This window comes from Molothrus ater, chromosome 22, assembly GCF_012460135.2.
Source record: "Molothrus ater isolate BHLD 08-10-18 breed brown headed cowbird chromosome 22, BPBGC_Mater_1.1, whole genome shotgun sequence".
Taxonomy (NCBI): Eukaryota; Metazoa; Chordata; class Aves; order Passeriformes; family Icteridae; genus Molothrus; species Molothrus ater.
In genome coordinates, this window is record NC_050499.2 from 4,765,614 (window position 1) to 4,785,686 (window position 20,073).

Genomic DNA, 20,073 nt, shown 5'->3' on the forward strand with positions numbered 1-20,073 from the left:
ATATTATTATTATTATTATCATCAATATCCTGATTTGGGTCTGGATGTCCTGCCAGGGCGCTGAGGTGCTGAGCTGTTCATGGCAGAGGTTCCTGCTGTGCTCTGAAGGTCCCAGGTGACCCAGGTTTGGGGTCCCATGAGCACAGGAGGTGCTGAGCTGATCATGGCAGAGGTTCATGACAGGTTCTGAAGGTCCCAGGTGACCCAGGCCAGGTTTATAGGGGTACCTGAGGTGCTGAGCTGTTCATGGCAGAGGTTCCTGCCATGCTCAGAAGGTTCCAGGTGACCCAGACCAGGTTTCCAGTGTCACCTGAGGTGCTGAGCTGTTGGTGGCAGAGGTTCATGACAGGTTCTGAAGGTCCCAGGTGACCCAGGCCAGGTCTCCAGGAGCACCTGAGGTGCTGAGCTGTTGGTGGCACAGGTTCCTGCCATGCTCAGAAGGTCCCAGGTGACCCAGGCCAGGTTTCCTGAGGTGCTGAGTTGTTGGTGGCAGTGGTTCATGACAGGTTCTGAAGGTCCCAGGTGACCCAGGCCAGGTTTCCTGAGGTGCTGAGCTGTTCATGGCAGAGGTTCCTGATGTGCTCAGAAGGTCCCAGGTGACCCAGACCAGGTCTCCAGTGTCACCTGAGGTGCTGAGCTGTTCATGGCAGAGGTTCCTGCCATGCTCAGAAGGTTCCAGGTGACCCAGGCCAGGTCTCCAGGACAAAAGCACCCCCAGGTGGCTTTGGGATGGAGCTCCCTGTCCCCCCTGCTCCCTCAAATCAAGATCCCCGAAAAGTTTATTGTAAATATCAGGAAATTGCAGTTTCCTGCAGCTCTGCCATGGTTACACGTCTGTCTCCCTTCCACATGTGAACATCTCCTCATTTATTGCCGTGGTTTTGTCACCTGGGCTCTTCTCTGGCCTTTCAGGATTTTTCTCTGGGGTTTCCAGATCCTTCTCTGGGGTTTCCATGTGTCCTTCTGTTACATATTGCATGTTGGATTTGGGATTTCCAGCTAAAACACAACACATATTTATGATGTATTATTTATTATTAATAATTTATTATTTCTAATATAAATAATAAAATTATTTATATATAATAATAAATTATAATTTATTATTAATAAATTATTATTATCAGTAGCATTAGTATTAGTATTATTTAGTATTTAGTATTTATGGCTCCCACCTGCTCTGGCCATGGTCAGCAGCAATTAAATAAAACAAGAATTATTTATTATAAGTAAATAAACAAGAATCATTTATGATAATTAAATAGTATAATATTACTAGAATATGATAATTATTATAACATTTATAATATTATTATTATAATTATTTATAATTAATTAAATAAACTTAAATACTTATTATAATTATTTTAATACTAATTGAATATTATAATACTGTAACATTTATAATATTATTGTGATAATTATTTTTTATAATTAAATAAAACAAGGATTAGTTCTTGTTGAAAACAAGAACATATTTACAAGAATATGTTAATTAAAGCTTTTTACCTTGTCCATTCTTCTCATGGCCTGGACTGTCTTCGTTAGATCTGGATTTATAACTCTCCAGTGTTTGTTCTGAAACATCATTTTCTGTGGAAAAAACCCACAAAATTTAATTTAAATCATTAAATTATTTAAATTTAATTAAATAAAATGTTTAAAAAATTAAATAACAAAAAAAAAGAATTTTTAAATAATTAAAACACCACAAAATTGAATTATGAGAATGAGATTTTTTTTTTTCCATTATTCCTTCTCACCCTCTGCCTTGAGCAGAAAATCCTGAGAGAAGAGTTAGAAAATGGGGATTTCTCAGCCTGAGAGAGATCACCATCACCTCCCCAAAATCCTGAGAGAAGAGTTAGAAAATGGGGATTTCTCAGCCTGACAGAGATCACCATCACCTCATACACCATCGCCTCATAGAGCATCATCTCCCAAAAATCCTGAGAGAAGAGTTAAAAAATGGAGATGTTTCAGCCCAAGAGAGATCACCACCATCTCCCAAAAATTCTCAGAAGAGTCACAAAATGTGGATCTCATCAGGCTGAGAGAGATCACCACCATCTCACAAAAATTGTGAGAGCAGTCAAAAAACGGGGATTTTATCAGCTTGAGAGAGATCACTGTCATCTCCCAAAAATCCTGAGAGAGAAGTCACAAAATGGGGATTTTCTCAGCCTGGGGATTTTCTCATCGCCTCATAGAGCATCATCTCCCAAAAATCCTGAGAAAAGAGTCAAAAAATGTAGATGTTTCAGCCTGGCAGAGATCACCATCATCTCCCAAAAATCCCGAGAGAAAATTAGAAAATGGGGATTTTATCAGCCTGAGAGAGATCACCACCATCTCATAAATATCCTGTGAGAAGAGTTAGAAAGTGGGAATTTCTCATCCTGAGAGAGATCACCATCATCTCATAAAAATTCTGAGTCACAATTTGGGATTTCTCAGCCTGACAGAGATCATCATCATCTCCCAAAAATCCTGAGAGAAAAGTTAGAAATTGGGGATTTTATCAGCCTGACAGAGATCACCACCATTTCATAAATATCCTGTGAGAAGAGTTAGAAAATGGGGATCTCTCAGCCTGAGAGAGATCACCATCATCTCCCAAAAATCCTGAGAGAAAAGTTACAAAATGGGGACCTCATCAGCCTGAGAGATGACCATTATCTCATACACCATCATCTCCCAAAAATCCTGAGAGAAGAGTTAAAAAATGGGTATTTCTCATCCTGAGAGAGATCACCACCATCTCATAAAAATTCTGAGTCACAATTTGGGGATTTCTCATCCTGAGAGAGATCACCATCATCTCATAGAGCATCATCTCCCAAAAATCCCGAGAGAAAAGTTAGAAATTGGGGATTTCTCAGCCTGACAGAGATCACCACCATCTCATAAATATCCTGTGAGAAGAGTTAGAAATTGGGGATTTATCAGCCTGAGAGAGATCACCATCATCTCCCAAAAATCCTGAAAGAAATGTTAGAAATTGGGGATTTCTCATCCTGACAGAGATCACCACCATCTCATACACCATCATCTCCCAAAAATCCCGAGGGAAGAGTCACAAAGCGGCGATTTCTCATCCTGAGCGCCTCAGGGATGGCCTCGAGCCCCCAGTTCCCGCTGCCCACCTCTCTTCCACACCCCGTGAGCTTTCTTCAGCTTCACCATGAACAGCAGCACGATGATGAGCAGCACCAGGATCAGAGCAGCCACCAGGATGGGCAGCAGGAGATTCTTCTCCTTCCTCAGGAGCCCTTTGGATCCGGGATTTTGCTCTGTAACACAGGTTGGTGCTGTTAAATGTGCTGGGAATTTCTGGGAATTCAAACAGGAATGATTTCACCCCAAGGATGCATTCCTGAAAAAACAAGTTTCTTTCCTGCAGGGGAAATCTGATTGGAGCAAAGAGGCCTTTTTGCAGTTATGTATACATTTTCCTTTTATATATTTCCTTTTTTATATATTATTTATTTGTATTATTTATACATAAAAGGAAATATTTATAGATTTCCTTATATATGTATTTCTTTTTCCTTTCCTTTAGTTATCTATACTTTTTCCTTTCCAAAATTTTCCATTTCCAGTGGTCTTTTTCATCAGTTACACTGGTTGCTAGAAGAAATTGATTTTTCCAGCTGTGCTTCCCAGAATTTCCTCCCTGCTACCCCATTCCATTCTCTGGGATTTTCTAAAATCATCCTCTTTTGCTGCTGCTTGAATTTCTCTCTTTCTCCAGGAGCTGACACAACCAGAGCACACAGCCTCGAGCTGCACCAAGGGAAATACAGGCTGGATAGCAGGGAAAAGTTTTTACAGAAAGGGAGATAAAGTTCTGGAATGTTCTGCCCAGGGAGGTGGTGGAGTCCCCATCCCTGGGTGTGTTTAACAAAGCCTGGATGGGGCACTGGGTGCCAGGGTTGAGTTGAGCTGTTGGGGCTGGGTTGGACTCAGTGATCTTTAGGGTCTCTTCCAACCTGGGGATTCTGTGATTCTGTAAATTCTGTGATTTTGTGATTCTGTGATTCTGTGATTCTATGATTGTGCGAATTCTGTGATTCTGTGATTGTGTGAATTCTGTAATTCTGTGAGTTCTGTGAACAGTTGTTGCACAGTGCCATCTAGTGCAGCCCATCCAGAGCATCCCAGGCTGGCTCCCCACCCTGCTCCTGCCTTTCTTCCTCCAAGGAGAGGAATTTTGGCTGGTGCTGCGGTGCTGAGGTCACACACCACCACAGGCTGGGAAAAAGGGAGAACAAGCAGGAAATGCCGTGCTGGGTCCCACACTGCTCTGGGATGTGGGATGGAGCTCTGTGCCCGGCAGCTTTTCTGCAATTGTCATTTCAGATTTGATAAACTCAGGTGGCTGAGACCGAACTCACCGTTCAGAGCGACACCTGTGAGGTTTGGCTGGGCTGGTGCTGAGCCGGGAACTGCTGGAACCCCTGGGGATGCAGAGGGGCTGGAAACTCCTGGATCTTTCGGAGATGCAGAAGGGCTGGAGAATTCTGGGTTCTCTGGGGATGCAGAAGGGCTGGAAAATTCTGGGTTCTCTGGGGATGGAGAAAGGTTGGAGAATTCTGGGTTCTCTGGGGATGCAGAAGGGCTGGAAAATTCTGGGTTCTCTGGGGATGGAGAAGGGTTGGAGAATTCTGGGTTCTCTGGGGATGCAGAGGGGCTGGAAGCTTCTGGGTTCTCTGGGGATGCAGAAGGGCTGGAAAATTCTGGATTCTCTGGGGATGCAGAGGGGCTGGAAGCTTCTGGATCATCTGGGGATGCAGAGGGGCTGGAAGCTTCTGGATTCTCTGAGGATGCAGAAGGGCTGGAAGCTTCTGGATTCTCTGAGGATGCAGAGGGGCTGGAAGCTTCTGGATTCTCTGGGGATGCAGAGGGGCTGGTACCTGCTGGATTCTCTGAAGGGCTGGGAACTTGTGCGTCCTCTGCAAGTCTGGTTGCTTGTTTGCAGCCTGAAGAAACCCCCAAAAAACGACAAAAATCAGAAGAATCTTTGCCACCGAGCAGATCCTTGAAAAACCACCCTGCCCTGCTCCATACTCTGCATTGTTTGGGTTTTCTGCCCTGCTCCATGCTCTGGATTTTTTATTGGGTTTTCTGTCCTGCTCCATACTCTGGATTTTTTATTGGGTTTTCTGTCCTGCTCCATACTCTGGATTTTTTATTGGGTTTTCTGTCCTGCTCCATGCTCTGGATTTTTTATTGGGTTTTCTGCCCTGCTCCATACTCTGGATTTTTTATTGGGTTTTCTGTCCTGCTCCATGCTCTGGGTTGTTCAGATTTTCTGCCTTGCTCCATGCTCTGGATTTTTTATTGGGTTTTCTGCCCGGCTCCATACTCTGGATTTTTTATTGGGTTTTCTGTCCTGCTCCATGCTCTGGATTGTTCGGATTTTCTGCCCTGCTCCATGCTCTGGATTTTTCACTGGGTTTTCTGGCTGATCAAGGGTCTCACTTCCAGTCCCACCCTCACCTTTCCTGCCCTCAGAATATTTTTCCTGCCCTTTCCCGCCCTTGCTGCTCTGAAATGAGGAATAAAATGAAACACTTGGCCGCGGGGAGCTTGGGGCAGGAGCTGCTGCTCAGCTCTGCCGCTGAGGAACAGCTCCAAACCCATCTTTTGCCCCAGGTTCCTCATTTTAAAGCAGAGCCCATAATTCTTGGGGTCTGTATCAATTTCACCAGCTCAGGGCAGTGAGGTTGGAGAGGCAGAGCTGCAGTACCCGAGCTGGGGAGGTCCTGGAAGGGGAAAGAGGCCCCCAGCCGCTGTGGCCCGAGGGCAGGGTGCTGGACCAGGCAGGTGGCTGTCACCCCGGGGCTGTAGCTGAGGATCCTCAGCGTGCTCCTGCTGCTCCATTTCTTGCCATCAGCTCCCAGCTGGTGCCTGGTGTCACCTGCAAGTCCGTGGGGAGAAAAAAGAATAAAATGAAATGAAATGAAATGAAATAAAATACAGAATAAAAAAAAAAATAAAATAAAATAAAGAATAAAATAAAATAGAATAAAATAAATAAAATAAAATAAAATAAAAAAGAATAAAAAAGAATAAAATAAAGAATAAAATAAATAAAATAAAATAATAAAATAAAGAATAAAGAATAAAGAATAAAGAATAAAGAATAAAGAATAAAATAAAATAAAATAATAAAATAAAAAATAATAAAATAAAATAATAAAATAAAATAAAATAAAAAAGTATTTAAAAAAGGGAAAAAAGAATAAAAAAGAATAAAATAAAAATAAAAAAATTAAAATAAAATAAAAAAGAACAAAATAAAATCAATTAAAATAAATAAAAATAAAATACAATAAAATACAATACAATACAATAAAATGAAGAATAAAATAAAATAATTTCTATCCCCCTGAAATCTTGTTCTCCTACAGCACAGGTTTGACCCTTCCCCTTTTCCAGCTGTTGGAATTTACCCAGAGGATTCCCTGCTTTGCCACAAGGAATTAGGGGGAGTCAGGTGGGATTCCCAGTCCTGCAGGCAATGCTGACGATATGAAAAATAAATTTATATTTGATGTAAGCAGAGATGTGTTTGAACAGCCCTGGTGGAGGGGAAGGTGTTTCAGATATTTCCTGAGGGACACAAATATTCCTGTTTACAATGCAGAGCCTCTGATGCGCCCCTTGCTCTGCTGCCCTGGAATGAAAGAAATTCCCAATTTCCAGATGAACCTTTCCAAACGAACCTTTCCAGACGAACCTTTCCAAACGAACCTTTCCAAACGAACCTTTCCAGATGAACCTTTCCAGATGAACCTTTCCAAACGAACCTTTCCAAACGAACCTTTCCAAATGAACCTTTCCAAATGAACCTTTCCAGATGAACCTTTCCAGATGAACCTTTCCAAATGAACCTTTCCAAATGAACCTTTCCAAACGAACCTTTCCAAACGAACCTTTCCAGATGAACCTTTCCAAACGAACCTTTCCAAACGAACCTTTCCAGATGAACCTTTCCAAACGAACCTTTCCAGATGAACCTTTCCAAATGAACCTTTCCAAACGAACCTTTCCAAACGAACCTTTCCAGATGAACCTTTCCAGATGAACCTTTCCAGATGAACCTTTCCAAACGAACCTTTCCAAACGAACCTTTCCAAACGAACCTTTCCAAACGAACCTTTCCAGATGAACCTTTCCAAATGAACCTTTCCAAACGAACCTTTCCAAACGAACCTTTCCAGATGAACCTTTCCAAACGAACCTTTCCAGATGAACCTTTCCAAATGAACCTTTCCAAACGAACCTTTCCAAACGAACCTTTCCAGATGAACCTTTCCAGATGAACCTTTCCAGATGAACCTTTCCAAACGAACCTTTCCAAACGAACCTTTCCAAACGAACCTTTCCAAACGAACCTTTCCAAACGAACCTTTCCAGATGAACCTTTCCAAATGAACCTTTCCAAACGAACCTTTCCAAACGAACCTTTCCAAACGAACCTTTCCAAATGAACCTTTCCAGATGAACCTTTCCAAACGAACCTTTCCAAATGAACCTTTCCAAACGAACCTTTCCAAACGAACCTTTCCAAACGAACCTTTCCAGATGAACCTTTCCAGATGAACCTTTCCAGACGAACCTTTCCAAATGAACCTTTCCAAACGAACCTTTCCAGACCAGCCTTTCTCAGCCTCTTTTGCATCCCCAGCAGGGCCAGGTGAGAGCTCCAAAAGGGTTTCAGAAATCATCTTTGTCAGTAATTACAGCTGCTTTGCCCCTGCTGAGCCCTGCTGCTGTCAGTAATTAAGATTTATTAGCTGTTTTCTGATTAGTGTAAATATTTGCAGGAAGTGATTAAAGCTGGGGATGGAAGGGGGAGGAAGGAGAGTCACTCCAAGCCTTCAAAAAAAAAAAAAAAATGGAGAAAAACACAGGAATTGGAGCAATAGTGAATTAGGGCAATGAATTTTTATATTTCTGACAATGAAATTTGTGTCTCTCATCTTTTCATGTAAAAGTGGCTGCTCTGAAGGGCAGCCCCAGGTAAACCAAGGCAGCAGCCCCAGCTCTGAGGGGCTTTCCTGGGGCTGGGAGGTGCCAGCTCAGGTCTTCCCTCTGCTCCAAAGGCTAGGAGAGATTTTTGGTTAAAATATTGGTTAAAATATTGGATATTTGTTAAAATGTTGGATATTTGTTAAAATGTTGGAGAAATGCAGCTCTGGCTTGCAGGAGGTGTTTATAGTGTCTGAACTGTGTGCTGTGAAGTCACAAATAATTCACTTTATCAGGGTGATCTCAGGCTTGGGGAACGCCCTAATTTTGGAAAAACACTGTGAGGGACAGAGATAAAAAAAAAAACCATGGGGATAAAATACCAGTTTATAGAAATATTGGGGTTTTTGTGACTTCCCAGCTGGTATTGCCAGGCCCTCACACTCGGCCCAGCTCTTCCCAGACACAGGCAGCATTTACAAACCTGCTTTTCCACCAGGCATTACTCCAGAACACCTTTTTATTTTTGCATTCAAACCCTCCAGATTTTATCTGCCAACCCGATTTACTCTTCTTATTAAGACTTATTTCATTTTTTACTTTATTCAGACCTGATTCATTCTCGTTATTAACTCCAATTTCCATCCATACTCAGGCCAGAACACACAATTCCCTGCTGTTTTCTAGAGCTCTTACTTAAAAATAAACCATCTTAGGGCCAGGTTCAGCTTTAAATGCATTTCTTGATGATGCAAAACACAAGTCAGAGCTTGTTGGTGCGTGAAAGAAAAAAAAAACCATTCGTGTTTTGCTCACATTTTTTGTGCAGATGTGCACTGGAGCTGCTAAAAGCAGTGATTTGTAGAATAATGTTATTTATAGCCCTGCTAGAATGGCAGTTATTTGAGCAGCAGACAGGTTAAAGGAGAAGAAAGGCTTTGAAAACCATGGCTCCAGGATTTTGGGGGTTTTTTAAATCCCAAATAAAGTGGAATTATCCCAAATAAGTGGAGTTCAGCGCTGAAATTCCAGGGGTTTGGGTCTATTTTATCCCAGTGGAATCCAGTGCTGAAATTCCAAGATTCTAGATTCATTTTATCCCTGTGGAATTTCCTATTGAAATTCCAGGATTTTGGGTTTATTTTATTCCACTGGAATTCAGTGCTGAGGTTCCAAATTTTTGGGTTTGTTTTATCCCTGTGGAATTTATTGCTGAAATTCCAGGATTTTGGGTTTATTTTATCCCAGTGGAATTTAATGCTGAAATTACAGAGATTTGGGGTTATTAGATTCCAATGAAATTGGTTTAAAATAGGCTCCAGGATTTTGGCTTTTTTTTTTTATCCCAGTGGAATTTTGTGCTGAACTTCCAGGATTTTGGGTTTATTTTATTCCACTGAAATTTAGAGCTGAGTTTCCAGGATTCTGGCTTTATTTTGTCCCAGTGGAATTCAGTGCTGAGGTTCCAAGATTCTGGGTTTATTTTATCCCTGTGGAATTTCCTGTTGAAACTCCAGGATTCTGGGTTCATTTTATCCCATGGGAATTTAGAGCTGAGGTCCCAGGGGTTTGGGCTCATTTTATCCCTGTGGAGTTTCATGCTGAAATTCCAGGATTCTGGGTTCATTTTATCCCACTGCAATTCAGTGCTGAAATTCCAAGATTTTTCGCTTTATTTTATCCCAGTGGAATTCAGCGCTGAAATTCCAGGATTCTGGATTCATTTTATCCCTGTGGAATTTAGTGCTGAAATTCCAGGGGTCTGAGTTTGTTTTACCCCAGTGGAATTTTGTGCTGAAATTCCAAGGGTTTTGCTTCGTTTCATCCCAGTGCAATTCAGTGCTGCAATCCCAGGATTTGGGGTTTGTTTCATCCCATTGCAATTCAGTGCTGCAATCCCAGGATTTGGGGTTTATTTATCCCAGTGCAATTCAGTGCTGCAATCCCAGGATTTGGGGTTTATTTATCCCAGTGCAATTCAGTGCTGCAATCCCAGGATTTGGGGTTTATTTTATCCCAGTGCAATTCAGTGCTGCAATCCCAGGATTTGGGGTTTATTTCATCCCAGTGCAATTCAGTGCTGCAATCCCAGGATTTGGGGTTTATTTTATCCCAGTGCAATTCAGTGCTGCAATCCCAGGATTTGGGGTTTATTTTATCCCAGTGCAATTCAGTGCTGCAATCCCAGGATTTGGGGTTTATTTCATCCCAGTGCAATTCAGTGCTGCAATCCCAGGATTTGGGGTTTATTTATCCCAGTGCAATTCAGTGCTGCAATCCCAGGATTTGGGGTTTATTTTATCCCAGTGCAATTCAGTGCTGCAATCCCAGGATTTGGGGTTTGTTTTATCCCAGTGCAATTCAGTGCTGCAATCCCAGGATTTGGGGTTTATTTTATCCCCGTCCTGCCTGTTCCCCACACCTGCCCCAAGCTGTAGCCATGAATTACAGCCCAGCTGAGATTTCCCCCTCCACCATCCTCAAACCACCCAAAACTGACCAAAAAAAATTAAGAATTTTAGTCCTCAAAGAAGCTTTGAGCTCTTACCTGGGAGCTCAACCCCGTTGTCCAACAGCCAGGAAATCTGGGGCTGGGGTCTGCCCCCCTGCGTGTGGCAGGAGAGGTTGAGGCCTCTTTCCTCATCCCAGGACATTTCCAGCACCGGCTGGGATGGAGCAGCTGCAACAGGAAGATTTAGGATCAGTTTAGGGGCATTTTCTACTCCTTTTCATCAGCATTATTTATTTTTTTTAATCAGCATTATTTCTTTTTTTTCATCAGCATTATTTCTTTTTTTTTCATCAGCATTATTTCTTTTTTTTCATCGGCGTTATTTCTTCTTTTCCTTTTAATCAGCATGATTGGAGGGAGTAATAATTAGCATTGACTCCATGATCCAGAAGGCATGAAAGACATTTTATTATTAGAAATAATAATTATTAAATTGTTAGTAAATTATTAGAAATAATTTATTATTACAGTTCTTGTAGGAACAATGGTGGACCTAAGACTTTACTGTTAGAAATCTACAGTTCTAATGGAAACAATGAAAACCTAAGATTTTATTGTTAGAAATCTACAGTTCTTCTAGAAACAATGGAAAATCCAAGACTTTATTATTAGAAATCTACAGTTCTAATGGAAACAATTAAAACCTTAGATTTTATTGTTAGAAATTTACAGATCTTATAGAAACAATGGAAAACCTAAGAATTTGTGATTAGAAATCTACAGTTCTTATTGAAAACCTGAGACTTTATGATTAGAAATCTACAGTTCTTAGAGAAACAATTAAAACCTAAGATTTTATTGTTATAGAAATCGACAGATCTTATAGAAATAATGGAAAACCTAAGAATTTGTGATTAGAAATCTACAGTTCTTATTGAAAACCTAAGACTTTATTATTAGAAATCAATAGTTCTAATGGAAACAATGGAAAACCTAAGATTTTATTGTTAGAAATCGACAGTTCTTATAAAAACAATTAAAACCTAAGACCTTATTATCAGAAATCAACAGTTTTTGTAGAAACGATGGTGGACCTAAGACCTGATTGGCCTCAAAGTGAAAACCTCTCCCGCACTGTTGGTGGCTATCAAAAACACACTCTAGAGAAGCTTATTTATAAAGAATGGTCACAAAAAGAGAGATAATAATTGTTTGAATTGCTTGAATTCTTTGAATTTTAGAGAACCACATCTATGAACAATGGTAACAGAGAGATAATAAATTTCTTTAATTGTTTGAATTAATTGAATTCTTTGAATTTTAGAGAACCAGCTCTATGAACAATGGCTACAGAGGGATAATAATTTTTTTAGTTGTTTGAATTGTTTGAATTCTTTGAATTTTAGAGAGCAATATCCATAAGAAATGGCTACAGAAAGAGAGACAATAATTGTTTGAATTCTTTTCCTCTAAGTTTCCCAGAGCTTCCCAGGGTTTTTCTGGCAAAGTCTGTGCCTGCTGTCTGTGGCCAGGGAGCTGCTGCCACAGGAGGGGGCTGAGCTAAAAGCAAAATGGAAAAATTGATGGAAAAATTGATGGAAAAATTGGTGGAAAAATTGGTGGAAAAATTGATGGAAAAATTGGTGGAAAAATTGGTGGAAAAATTGATGGAAAAATTGATGGAAAAATTGATGGAAAAATTGGTGGAAAAATTGATGGAAAAATTCAGGTGTGGATTTGAGGAGCTGGCTCTGTCCTGCTCTAGGTAAAAAACCAAGGCAGGTGAGGGCACTTACCCAAAATCTCAACATTCTGGCTCTTGGTTTTGACGTGCCTGGTGTAGTACAAGCACCTGTAAATTCCCTCGTCCTGCTGGCTCAGGTTGGACAGCTGGATGGACAATTCCTCCTTGGAATAGCGCAGCAGTTTGTACCTCTGGTCCCTTAAAACTGCCAGGAGCAGAAAATGCAGCACACACAGGGGTTGGTAGAGCACAGGGAGAAAGCTTGGGGAGAGTTTTTATTTTATGGGATTTGAAAAGTTCAGGTTTGGAAATGAAAGCATCTCCTAGGGCATCGCTGCTCTCCTTTCTCTCTCTCTCGACTTTCTGATCTTTAATTCTTCCCTCCTGCTGCACAATTTACAGGAGCCCTCGGGGTCAGCCCAGCAAGTCCATGAACTTTTCCCACAGCTGCAGCACAGAAAATGCAACTTTCTGCCCTTAAATTGAACTGAAACTGGGGTTTTGTACAAACATCAGGGGGAAGAGACCTCAAAACTTCTCTTTTCATCTTAATTTTTTTTTTTTTTTAGCTGAGGGTTTGACAGAATACTGAGCTGGAAGGAAATCCCAGCAATTTGGGCGAATCCCAATAATTTTAATATTATACCTAAATTTATTTAATTTTATAACTAAATTCATTCAATAAATTTAATTAATAAATAATTAAATGTATTTGAGATAAATGTAATTTAATAATTTATTTAATTTATTTTAATTTTAGGATTAAGATTTAATTAATGTATTTAATTTATTTAATTTTAGAATTAATTTATTTAATTATAGAATCAATCTATTTAATTTAGAATTAATTTATTTTATTTAATTTTATAATTTATTTATTTTATTTTATTTATTTTATTTTATAATTAAGATTTAATTAATTTATTTAATTTATTTAACTTGTTTAATTTATTTAACTTGTTTAATTTATTTATTTGAATTAATTTATTTAATTTAGAATTAATTTGTTTAATTTAATAATTTATTTATTTTATTTAATTTATTTGATTTATTTAATTTTATAATTAAGATTTAATTTATTTAATTTATTTAACTCGTTTAATTTATTTATTTGAATTAATTTATTTAATTTATAATTAATTTATTTAATTTAATTTAATAATTTATTTATTTTATTTATTTGATTTATTTGATTTTATAATTAACTATTTAATTTATTTAATTTATTTAATTTATTTAATTTTAGAATTTACTTCATTTAGAATTAGTTTATTCAATTTAATTTAATAAATTATTTATTTAATTTAATTTATTTTATTCATTTAATTTTATAATTAACGATTTCATTTCTTTGATTTTATAATTAAAACCTAGAGGATTTGACAAGGAATGCTGAATGCTGCAGAGGGGGAAGGCCAAGGCTCTCCTCACCCTGCATTTGGACCAAGAGGAGGAGAGAAAAGGATGGAAAGGATGGAGAGATGGGAGGGGGGAAAGCAGGAACGGAACTGCAGCTTTGCCAGCGCATTTCAAAATCATCGCTGTTTCCCCAGAATCTCCTCCCGCTGCACTGCACGGGATTCCTGCCAGTAGAAGAGAGCCAGGGCTGCCAGGAATGTCCCCTCTGTCCCCAAAGCCCAGCGTGGGCTCCGTGCTGGCCTCGGGGCGCTGTGGCAGCTGCAGCTCAGCCCTGAGAGCCCTGGGGTCCCCACTGCAGCAGGAAATGATTTAACACCACCCCTGCCTGCAGCTGAACCCCCCGGGGGAAGGAGTTGGTGCCTCAGGATTTCGACTTTTATATTTTTCACATATTTGGAACCTGCAGTTCTTTAGAACTCTGAACTCCACACCCAGTGGGAGCTGCTGCTTCCCCGTTTGGGGCAGACACAACAATTCCTCTCCAGGATTTCAGCTTTTCTATTTTCCATCTATTTGAAAGAGATGGTGTATGTTTAATACTAATGCTACTACTACCAATAATAATAAATTCTATTTAATAATAGTATATTATTATATTTTCCATCTATTTGCAATCCTGCAGTTCTTTAGTGTAGAACTCTGAACTCCACACACAGTGTGGAGTTTGGGGCAGACACAACAATTCCTCTCCAGGCCTGGCAATCAAGGACACCTCACTGCCTCAGGCCCAGAGATGGGAACAAAAGGGACTTGGGGGCAGCAAACTTGGGGTCAATGACTTCATCAGCTGAAGCTGGAATTGGCAGATTCACCCCCAAAATGCAAATGGACCAAACTCATAAAAATGTGAAACCTGTGACCCATTGTCCATTTTGGGTGGGTTTTATCTGCCCTAATGTACCTGAAGGCCCTTCAATAGACAGAAAAACAGTGTTCTGTATTCTTTTAATTTTGTCTGGCCTCTGTTTTCAGGTGGCCCCAAAAGGCACCAATTTCTGGTGACCACAAAGGACCCTCTGGACCCTGCCACACCCCCCCCCCCCCCCCCGTTGGCACTTTGGGCACCACCCTGGCCAGGGTGGCAGCGGGGCCAGCTCAGCATCCCAGCCCTGCTGGGCAGCGCCACCACTCTGGGTTCCACACTCACCCTGCTGGGCATTGAGGAAAATGGTGAAATTCTGAGGGTTTAACCACTGCAGGGTGAAGTTGCTGCTGCTGAGGGTGCTGAAGGTGCAGTTGAGGTTCAGATTTTCTCCTTCCTTCAGAGCCACAGAGTCGCTGGTAGCCCCTGGAAACCCCCCTGCCACACAGCAGGGGGAAAAACAAGTTGGAAATTGTGACATGAAGCAAAGCAGGGACATTTTGCACAGAGTAATGTGTTAATTTTCCTTTTTTTTTTTTTTTTTGCAATGGTTTTTTAATACTTCTACATTGCCGGTATGGTTGTAGGGATATAAATAAATTATTGTCATTGGACAGGTCATCTGTGTGACAAAGGTTTGGGATCTCCACCTGCCAGCATGACCAGATTTAATTATTAAACCAGTTTTAGTCATTAGCCAAGAAAGTATTTCACTGTTAGCCAATAAAGAACTGAAGCAGATCCATCTCATGCACTTCTCCCTGGATTTAAACACAAACATTCAATTTTCACTTATCCCATGATGAGAACTGAATAATATTTAAGGTCCCTTCCAACCCAAACTGTCTCTGATTTTGTGTCCCATTTGCTCCGTGTGTGACTGAGCAGCGAATGATTTCCCAACACCTCTAAAAACGAGGCTTTTTTATTCAGAAATGAAACTTTTGAAAAAAAACCCCAGACTTGGCCTGGCAGAGGTTACTAAAATGAAATTTCACTCTCTCTTCTCCCAGCTCATTTCACAGGCTGGCAGTAAAATGTGCTTTTTCTCTCCAGCCATTCTAAGGCAGATAAAACACTTGGTGAGAATATTGGATGACAATTTGGATGAATTGCCTTCTCCAGGCAAAAACTGTGCCCTGGAGAATTCTAACATTGCTGCCTGCCTTGGAGTTGAGTAAATGGGCAGCAGGAGAGTTTTGGGTTCATTCCTGTTTTGTGTGTTTTGATTTGATTTTCCACGCAGCTGTCGGCTGCCAGTTCCCACTGCAGTTTGAGGAAATGAATCTCTCTGGGCTTTGGGGAAGATTTTCATATTCTTCATGCTCGGAAATGACTTTTTTTTTTGTCGGGAATTTTGCTGGAGCTGATTTTGGTACCTCCAGCACCAGCCTCGTCTCCCTGCAGGGCAGCTTCCCGTGGGGATTGTGGCTGTGAGAGGAGCTGTGGCAGGAGGTGAGAGTTGTTTAGAGGCAGCTGGGGCCGCGTGTGGTTTCTCACAGCCCCCTCGGGTATTTCTGTCCCCGTGATGGTTTCCTGTCACCGCCGGCAGCGTGGGGACATCACACCTCTGGGGGTGACAGCAGCAGGGCTGAGCAAGAAGAGCTGGGGGTGATGTTTGCTGTTCCAGCCCGGGGCAGAAATGGAATTTCCACGGGAGACCACTGGAAAATGAGTTTGATTCACAGCATGACTCACAGGGCAGCTCATTCCCAGCACAGGGGCTCCACTGCGGTCCCCAAATGTGGGACACGTCCCCATGGCAGCTCCAGGGCTGGTGGCTTCTGTCCCACGGGAATCCCACCTGGAATAACCACTCTGCCACCAAGTGCCAGATCCTCGGCCAGAAAGGGCAGCAGTTTGGTGCTGGAATTGCAGAGGCTCTGAGCAGAGTGGTTCTGCTGTGGCTGCTGCTCTGGGAGCCCCCAGGAAGTGACTGAGAGCTCCTTGCACTGAGACTTGCACTGAGAGCACGGGTGCAGAGTCAGCTGTGAGATTCTAACCCACAATATCATCCTATTTAATGACTTTGGTGCAGAGTTAGCTGTGAGATTCTAACCCACAATCACCCCATTTTTAATGAGTTTGGTGCAGTTATCTGTGAGATTCTAACCCACAATCATCCAATTAATGAGTTTGGTGCAGTTATCTGTGAGCCTGTAATCCACAATATCATCCTATTTAATGAGTTTGGTGCAGTTATCTGTGAGCCTGTAATCCACAATATCATCCTATTTAATGAGTTTGGTGCAGTTATCTGTGAGATTCTAACCCACAATCATCCTATTTAATGAGTTTGGTGCAGTTAGCTGTGAGATTCTAACCCACAGTCACCCCATTTAATGAGTTTGGCACAGAGTTATCAGTGAGATTGTAACCCACAATCCTATTTTAACATCTGTGAGCCTGTAACCCATAGAGCCATCCTAATTAATGATTTTGGTGCAGTTATCTGTGAGATTGGAACCCACAATCATCCTATTTAATGATTTTGCTGCAGTTATCTGTGAGCCTGTCATCCACAATCATCCTATTTAATGAGTTTGGTGCAGTTTTCTGTGAGATTCTAACCCACAATCACCCTATTTAATGATTTTGGCACAGAGTTATCTGTGAGCCTGAAACCCTCAGTCATTTTATTTAATGATTTTGGCACAGTTATGTGTGAGATTGTTACTGGCAGAGCCACCCCATTTAATGAGTTAGTTTTGGTGCAGAGTTGTCTGTGAGCCTGTAACCCACGGAGCCACCCCATTTCCTGATTTTGGTGCAGTTATGTGTGAGACTGTAACCCTGAATCATTGCATTTAGCGATTTTGGTGCAGTTATGTGTGAGATTGTAACCCTCAGTCATTTCATTTAGTGATTTTGGTGCAGTTATGTGTGAGATTGTAACCCTCAGTCATTTCATTTAGTGATTTTGGTGCAGTTATCTGTGGGATTGTAACCCTCAGTCATTTCATTTAGTGATTTTGGTGCAGTTATGTGTGAGACTGTAACCCTGAATCATTGCATTTAGCGATTTTGGTGCAGTTATGTGTGACATTGTAACCCTCAGTCATTTCATTTAGCGATTTTGGTGCAGTTATGTGTGACATTGTAACCCTCAGTCATTTCATTTAGCGATTTTGGTGCAGTATGTGAGATTCTGCCCCACAGCCACCCCTGTTTAATGAGTCAGTTTTGGTGCTGTTCTGGATGAGTAATGCAACGGTGCATTCTGATAAGGTGTTAATAAACCTTTCAAATTTTTGGAAGTGAGTATTATTTCTCACAGGTGCAGTTATCTGTGAGCCTGTAACCCACAGAGCCGCCCCAATTAATGAGTTCATTTTGGTGCACAGTCATCTATGAGCCTGTAACCCACAAACATTTAATGAGTTAGTTTTGGTGCACAGTTATCTATGAGTCTGTAACCCACAGAGCCACCCCAATTAATGATTTTGGTGCAGTTACCTGTGAGATTGTAACCCACAGCCACCCCATTTAATGAGTTTTGTCCTGACTGCTGACCTGTGGAGTTGAGTTAATTCTGGAAGCCAAGGCAACAGCTACAAATTCATCCTGCACGAGTCTGGGGCAAAAGGGAGGAGAGGGGTTGTACTGAGAATTAGCAAACTGTCAGAGACAGCCCTGCAGTGGTTTCTGCTCCAGGGTCTGCCAAGGAGGGAGAGGGAATTTGCTCCAGGATCCAGAAAGGATCCATGGATCCAGCCCCGGGATCACGGAGCCGTTTCTCCTGCAAAGGGCAGGAGTGAAGCCCGCAGGGATCCTGCCGTGGATGGGTGCCCTGCTCCTTCCCTGGGTCCTCTGTTAGACCCTCCCTCCATCCTCTGCCCGGCACTCAGACACGAACCTGGCACACTCCTGTGCCTGAAGCCAAAGGAGATCCAAATGAGCTGCTCCTCCAGCAGGAGTGAGGGCACGAACATCTCAAGTGCTTTTCCTTTCCAAAGAACTTTGCAAGTTCTCCCTAAATTGCTCTGACTCCACACAATGCACCCAAAAGGGCAGATTTGGATTTCTGACCCAGGCAAAGCAAGCATTCATTTTGATCCCCTGCCCAAATTTAAGGCAGAATCTTTGGATACCCCAAAGCTTTGTCACCCAGGAGTAACTAGGTCACACTAATCCTGGGTTTGGGATTCAGTGAGCTCACTGACCCCTAAACGGGGTGACAACTCATATAAATGGGGTGACAAAATTGGGAATGGGGTGGCAAAATTGGGAATGGGGTGATGTCCTGGCTCAGGGCAAATGTGGGAGAAAACCCCCAGAGGGGTTCCTCTAGAAAAGCAGATCCAACTGGGCAGGGCACTGGGACAGGACAAAATTGGGAAAAGGGTGACAAAATTGGGAAAGGGGTGACAAAATTGGGAAAGGGGTGACAAAATTGGGAAAAGGGTGACATTATAATTTTGTCACCCACACCCAGCAGCCCTGTGCCCTGTGCTGGAGCTCTGGGAAGAGTTTTCCCAGCTGGACTGGGGAGGAGAGCTGGGCTGAGATAAAGCCGGGCTTACCTTGCAGCAGCAGCAGGAGCAGCGGCACGGCGAGCAGCGCCCCGGGCACGCTCATGCTGAGCTGGGCTGGGCTGGGCTGAGCTGAGCTTGGCTGGGCTGAGCTGAGCTGAGCTGGGCTTGGCTGAGCTGAGTTGAGCTTGGCTGAGCTGAGCCGGGCTCGGATGAGCTGAGTTGAGCTTGGCTGAGCTGAGCCGGGCTCGGATGAGCTGAGCTTTGCTGGGTTGAGCTGAGCTGAGTTTGGCTGAGCTTGGCTGGGCTCGGCTTCCCCTGCGCGCTCTCCGCGCTGCCTTTTGAGCGCATTTCCCGCGCCTTCAGCCGCCCCAGGGTCGCTGTCCCTTCCCTCTGCCCCCAGCCCGCGGAGCCCGCGGTGACCTCACGGAACCGGTGGGCGACAGCAGCGGGGACTCGGAATTTCAGCGATGCCCCCGGGCCGGGACCCCGGCTCAGCCCGGGCAGGGAGGAGGGAAAAGGGCAGGGAAATGTGGGGTGGGGTCACCCTGAGGCTGGCGTGGCCGGGGTTTCATTCCCCGGGTCAGGGAGGCAGCAGGCGCTCGGTGGATGGGGCAAGGCTGCTTAAAAACCTGCTTTAATGTTTTAATCCGTCCATTTTAATTTTTTAATCCATCCAGTTTAAATGCCCGGATTATAAAAATGACACTTGTGGATGTGGCAAGGCAGTTTAAAACCCATTTTAAATGATTTGATTTAAAAAAAAAGGTCACTCGTGGATGTGGCAAGGCAGTTTAAAAACCCATTTTAAATACCTGGATTATAAAAATGACACTTGTGGATGCGGCAAGGCTGCTTGAAAACCCATTTTAAACACCTGGATTATAAATTGTTACTCGTGGAAGTGGCAAGGCAGCTTGAAAACCCATATTATATCATTGGATTTAAAAAAATGTCACTTCTGGATGTGGCAAGGCTGCTTAAAAACCCATTTTAATGCCTGGATTATAAAATGACACTTGTGGATGTGGCAAGGCTGCTTAAAACCCATTTTAAATACCTGTATTATAAAAATGACACTTGTGGATGTGGCAAGGCTGCTTAAAAACCCATGTTAAATCCTTAGATTAAAAAGTGTCACTAG

The 20,073-nt window shown here is 42.2% G+C and overlaps 1 protein-coding gene across 1 annotated transcript; it reads right to left on the bottom strand.

Moving 5' to 3' along the window:
* Nucleotides 1–693: 693 nt before the first annotated feature.
* Nucleotides 694–19,035, bottom strand: CRTAM (cytotoxic and regulatory T cell molecule). The gene is made up of 10 exons (XM_054517104.1): nt 18,981–19,035; nt 14,743–14,895; nt 12,229–12,381; nt 10,529–10,660; nt 5,753–5,923; nt 4,917–4,982; nt 4,398–4,772; nt 3,147–3,293; nt 1,510–1,593; nt 694–999 (listed from the first exon to the last, which is right to left on the bottom strand). The coding sequence occupies exons 1-10, from the start codon at nt 19,033–19,035 to the stop codon at nt 827–829; spliced, it is 1,509 nt and encodes a 502-aa protein (XP_054373079.1). The 3' UTR covers nt 694–826.
* Nucleotides 19,036–20,073: the final 1,038 nt, after the last annotated feature.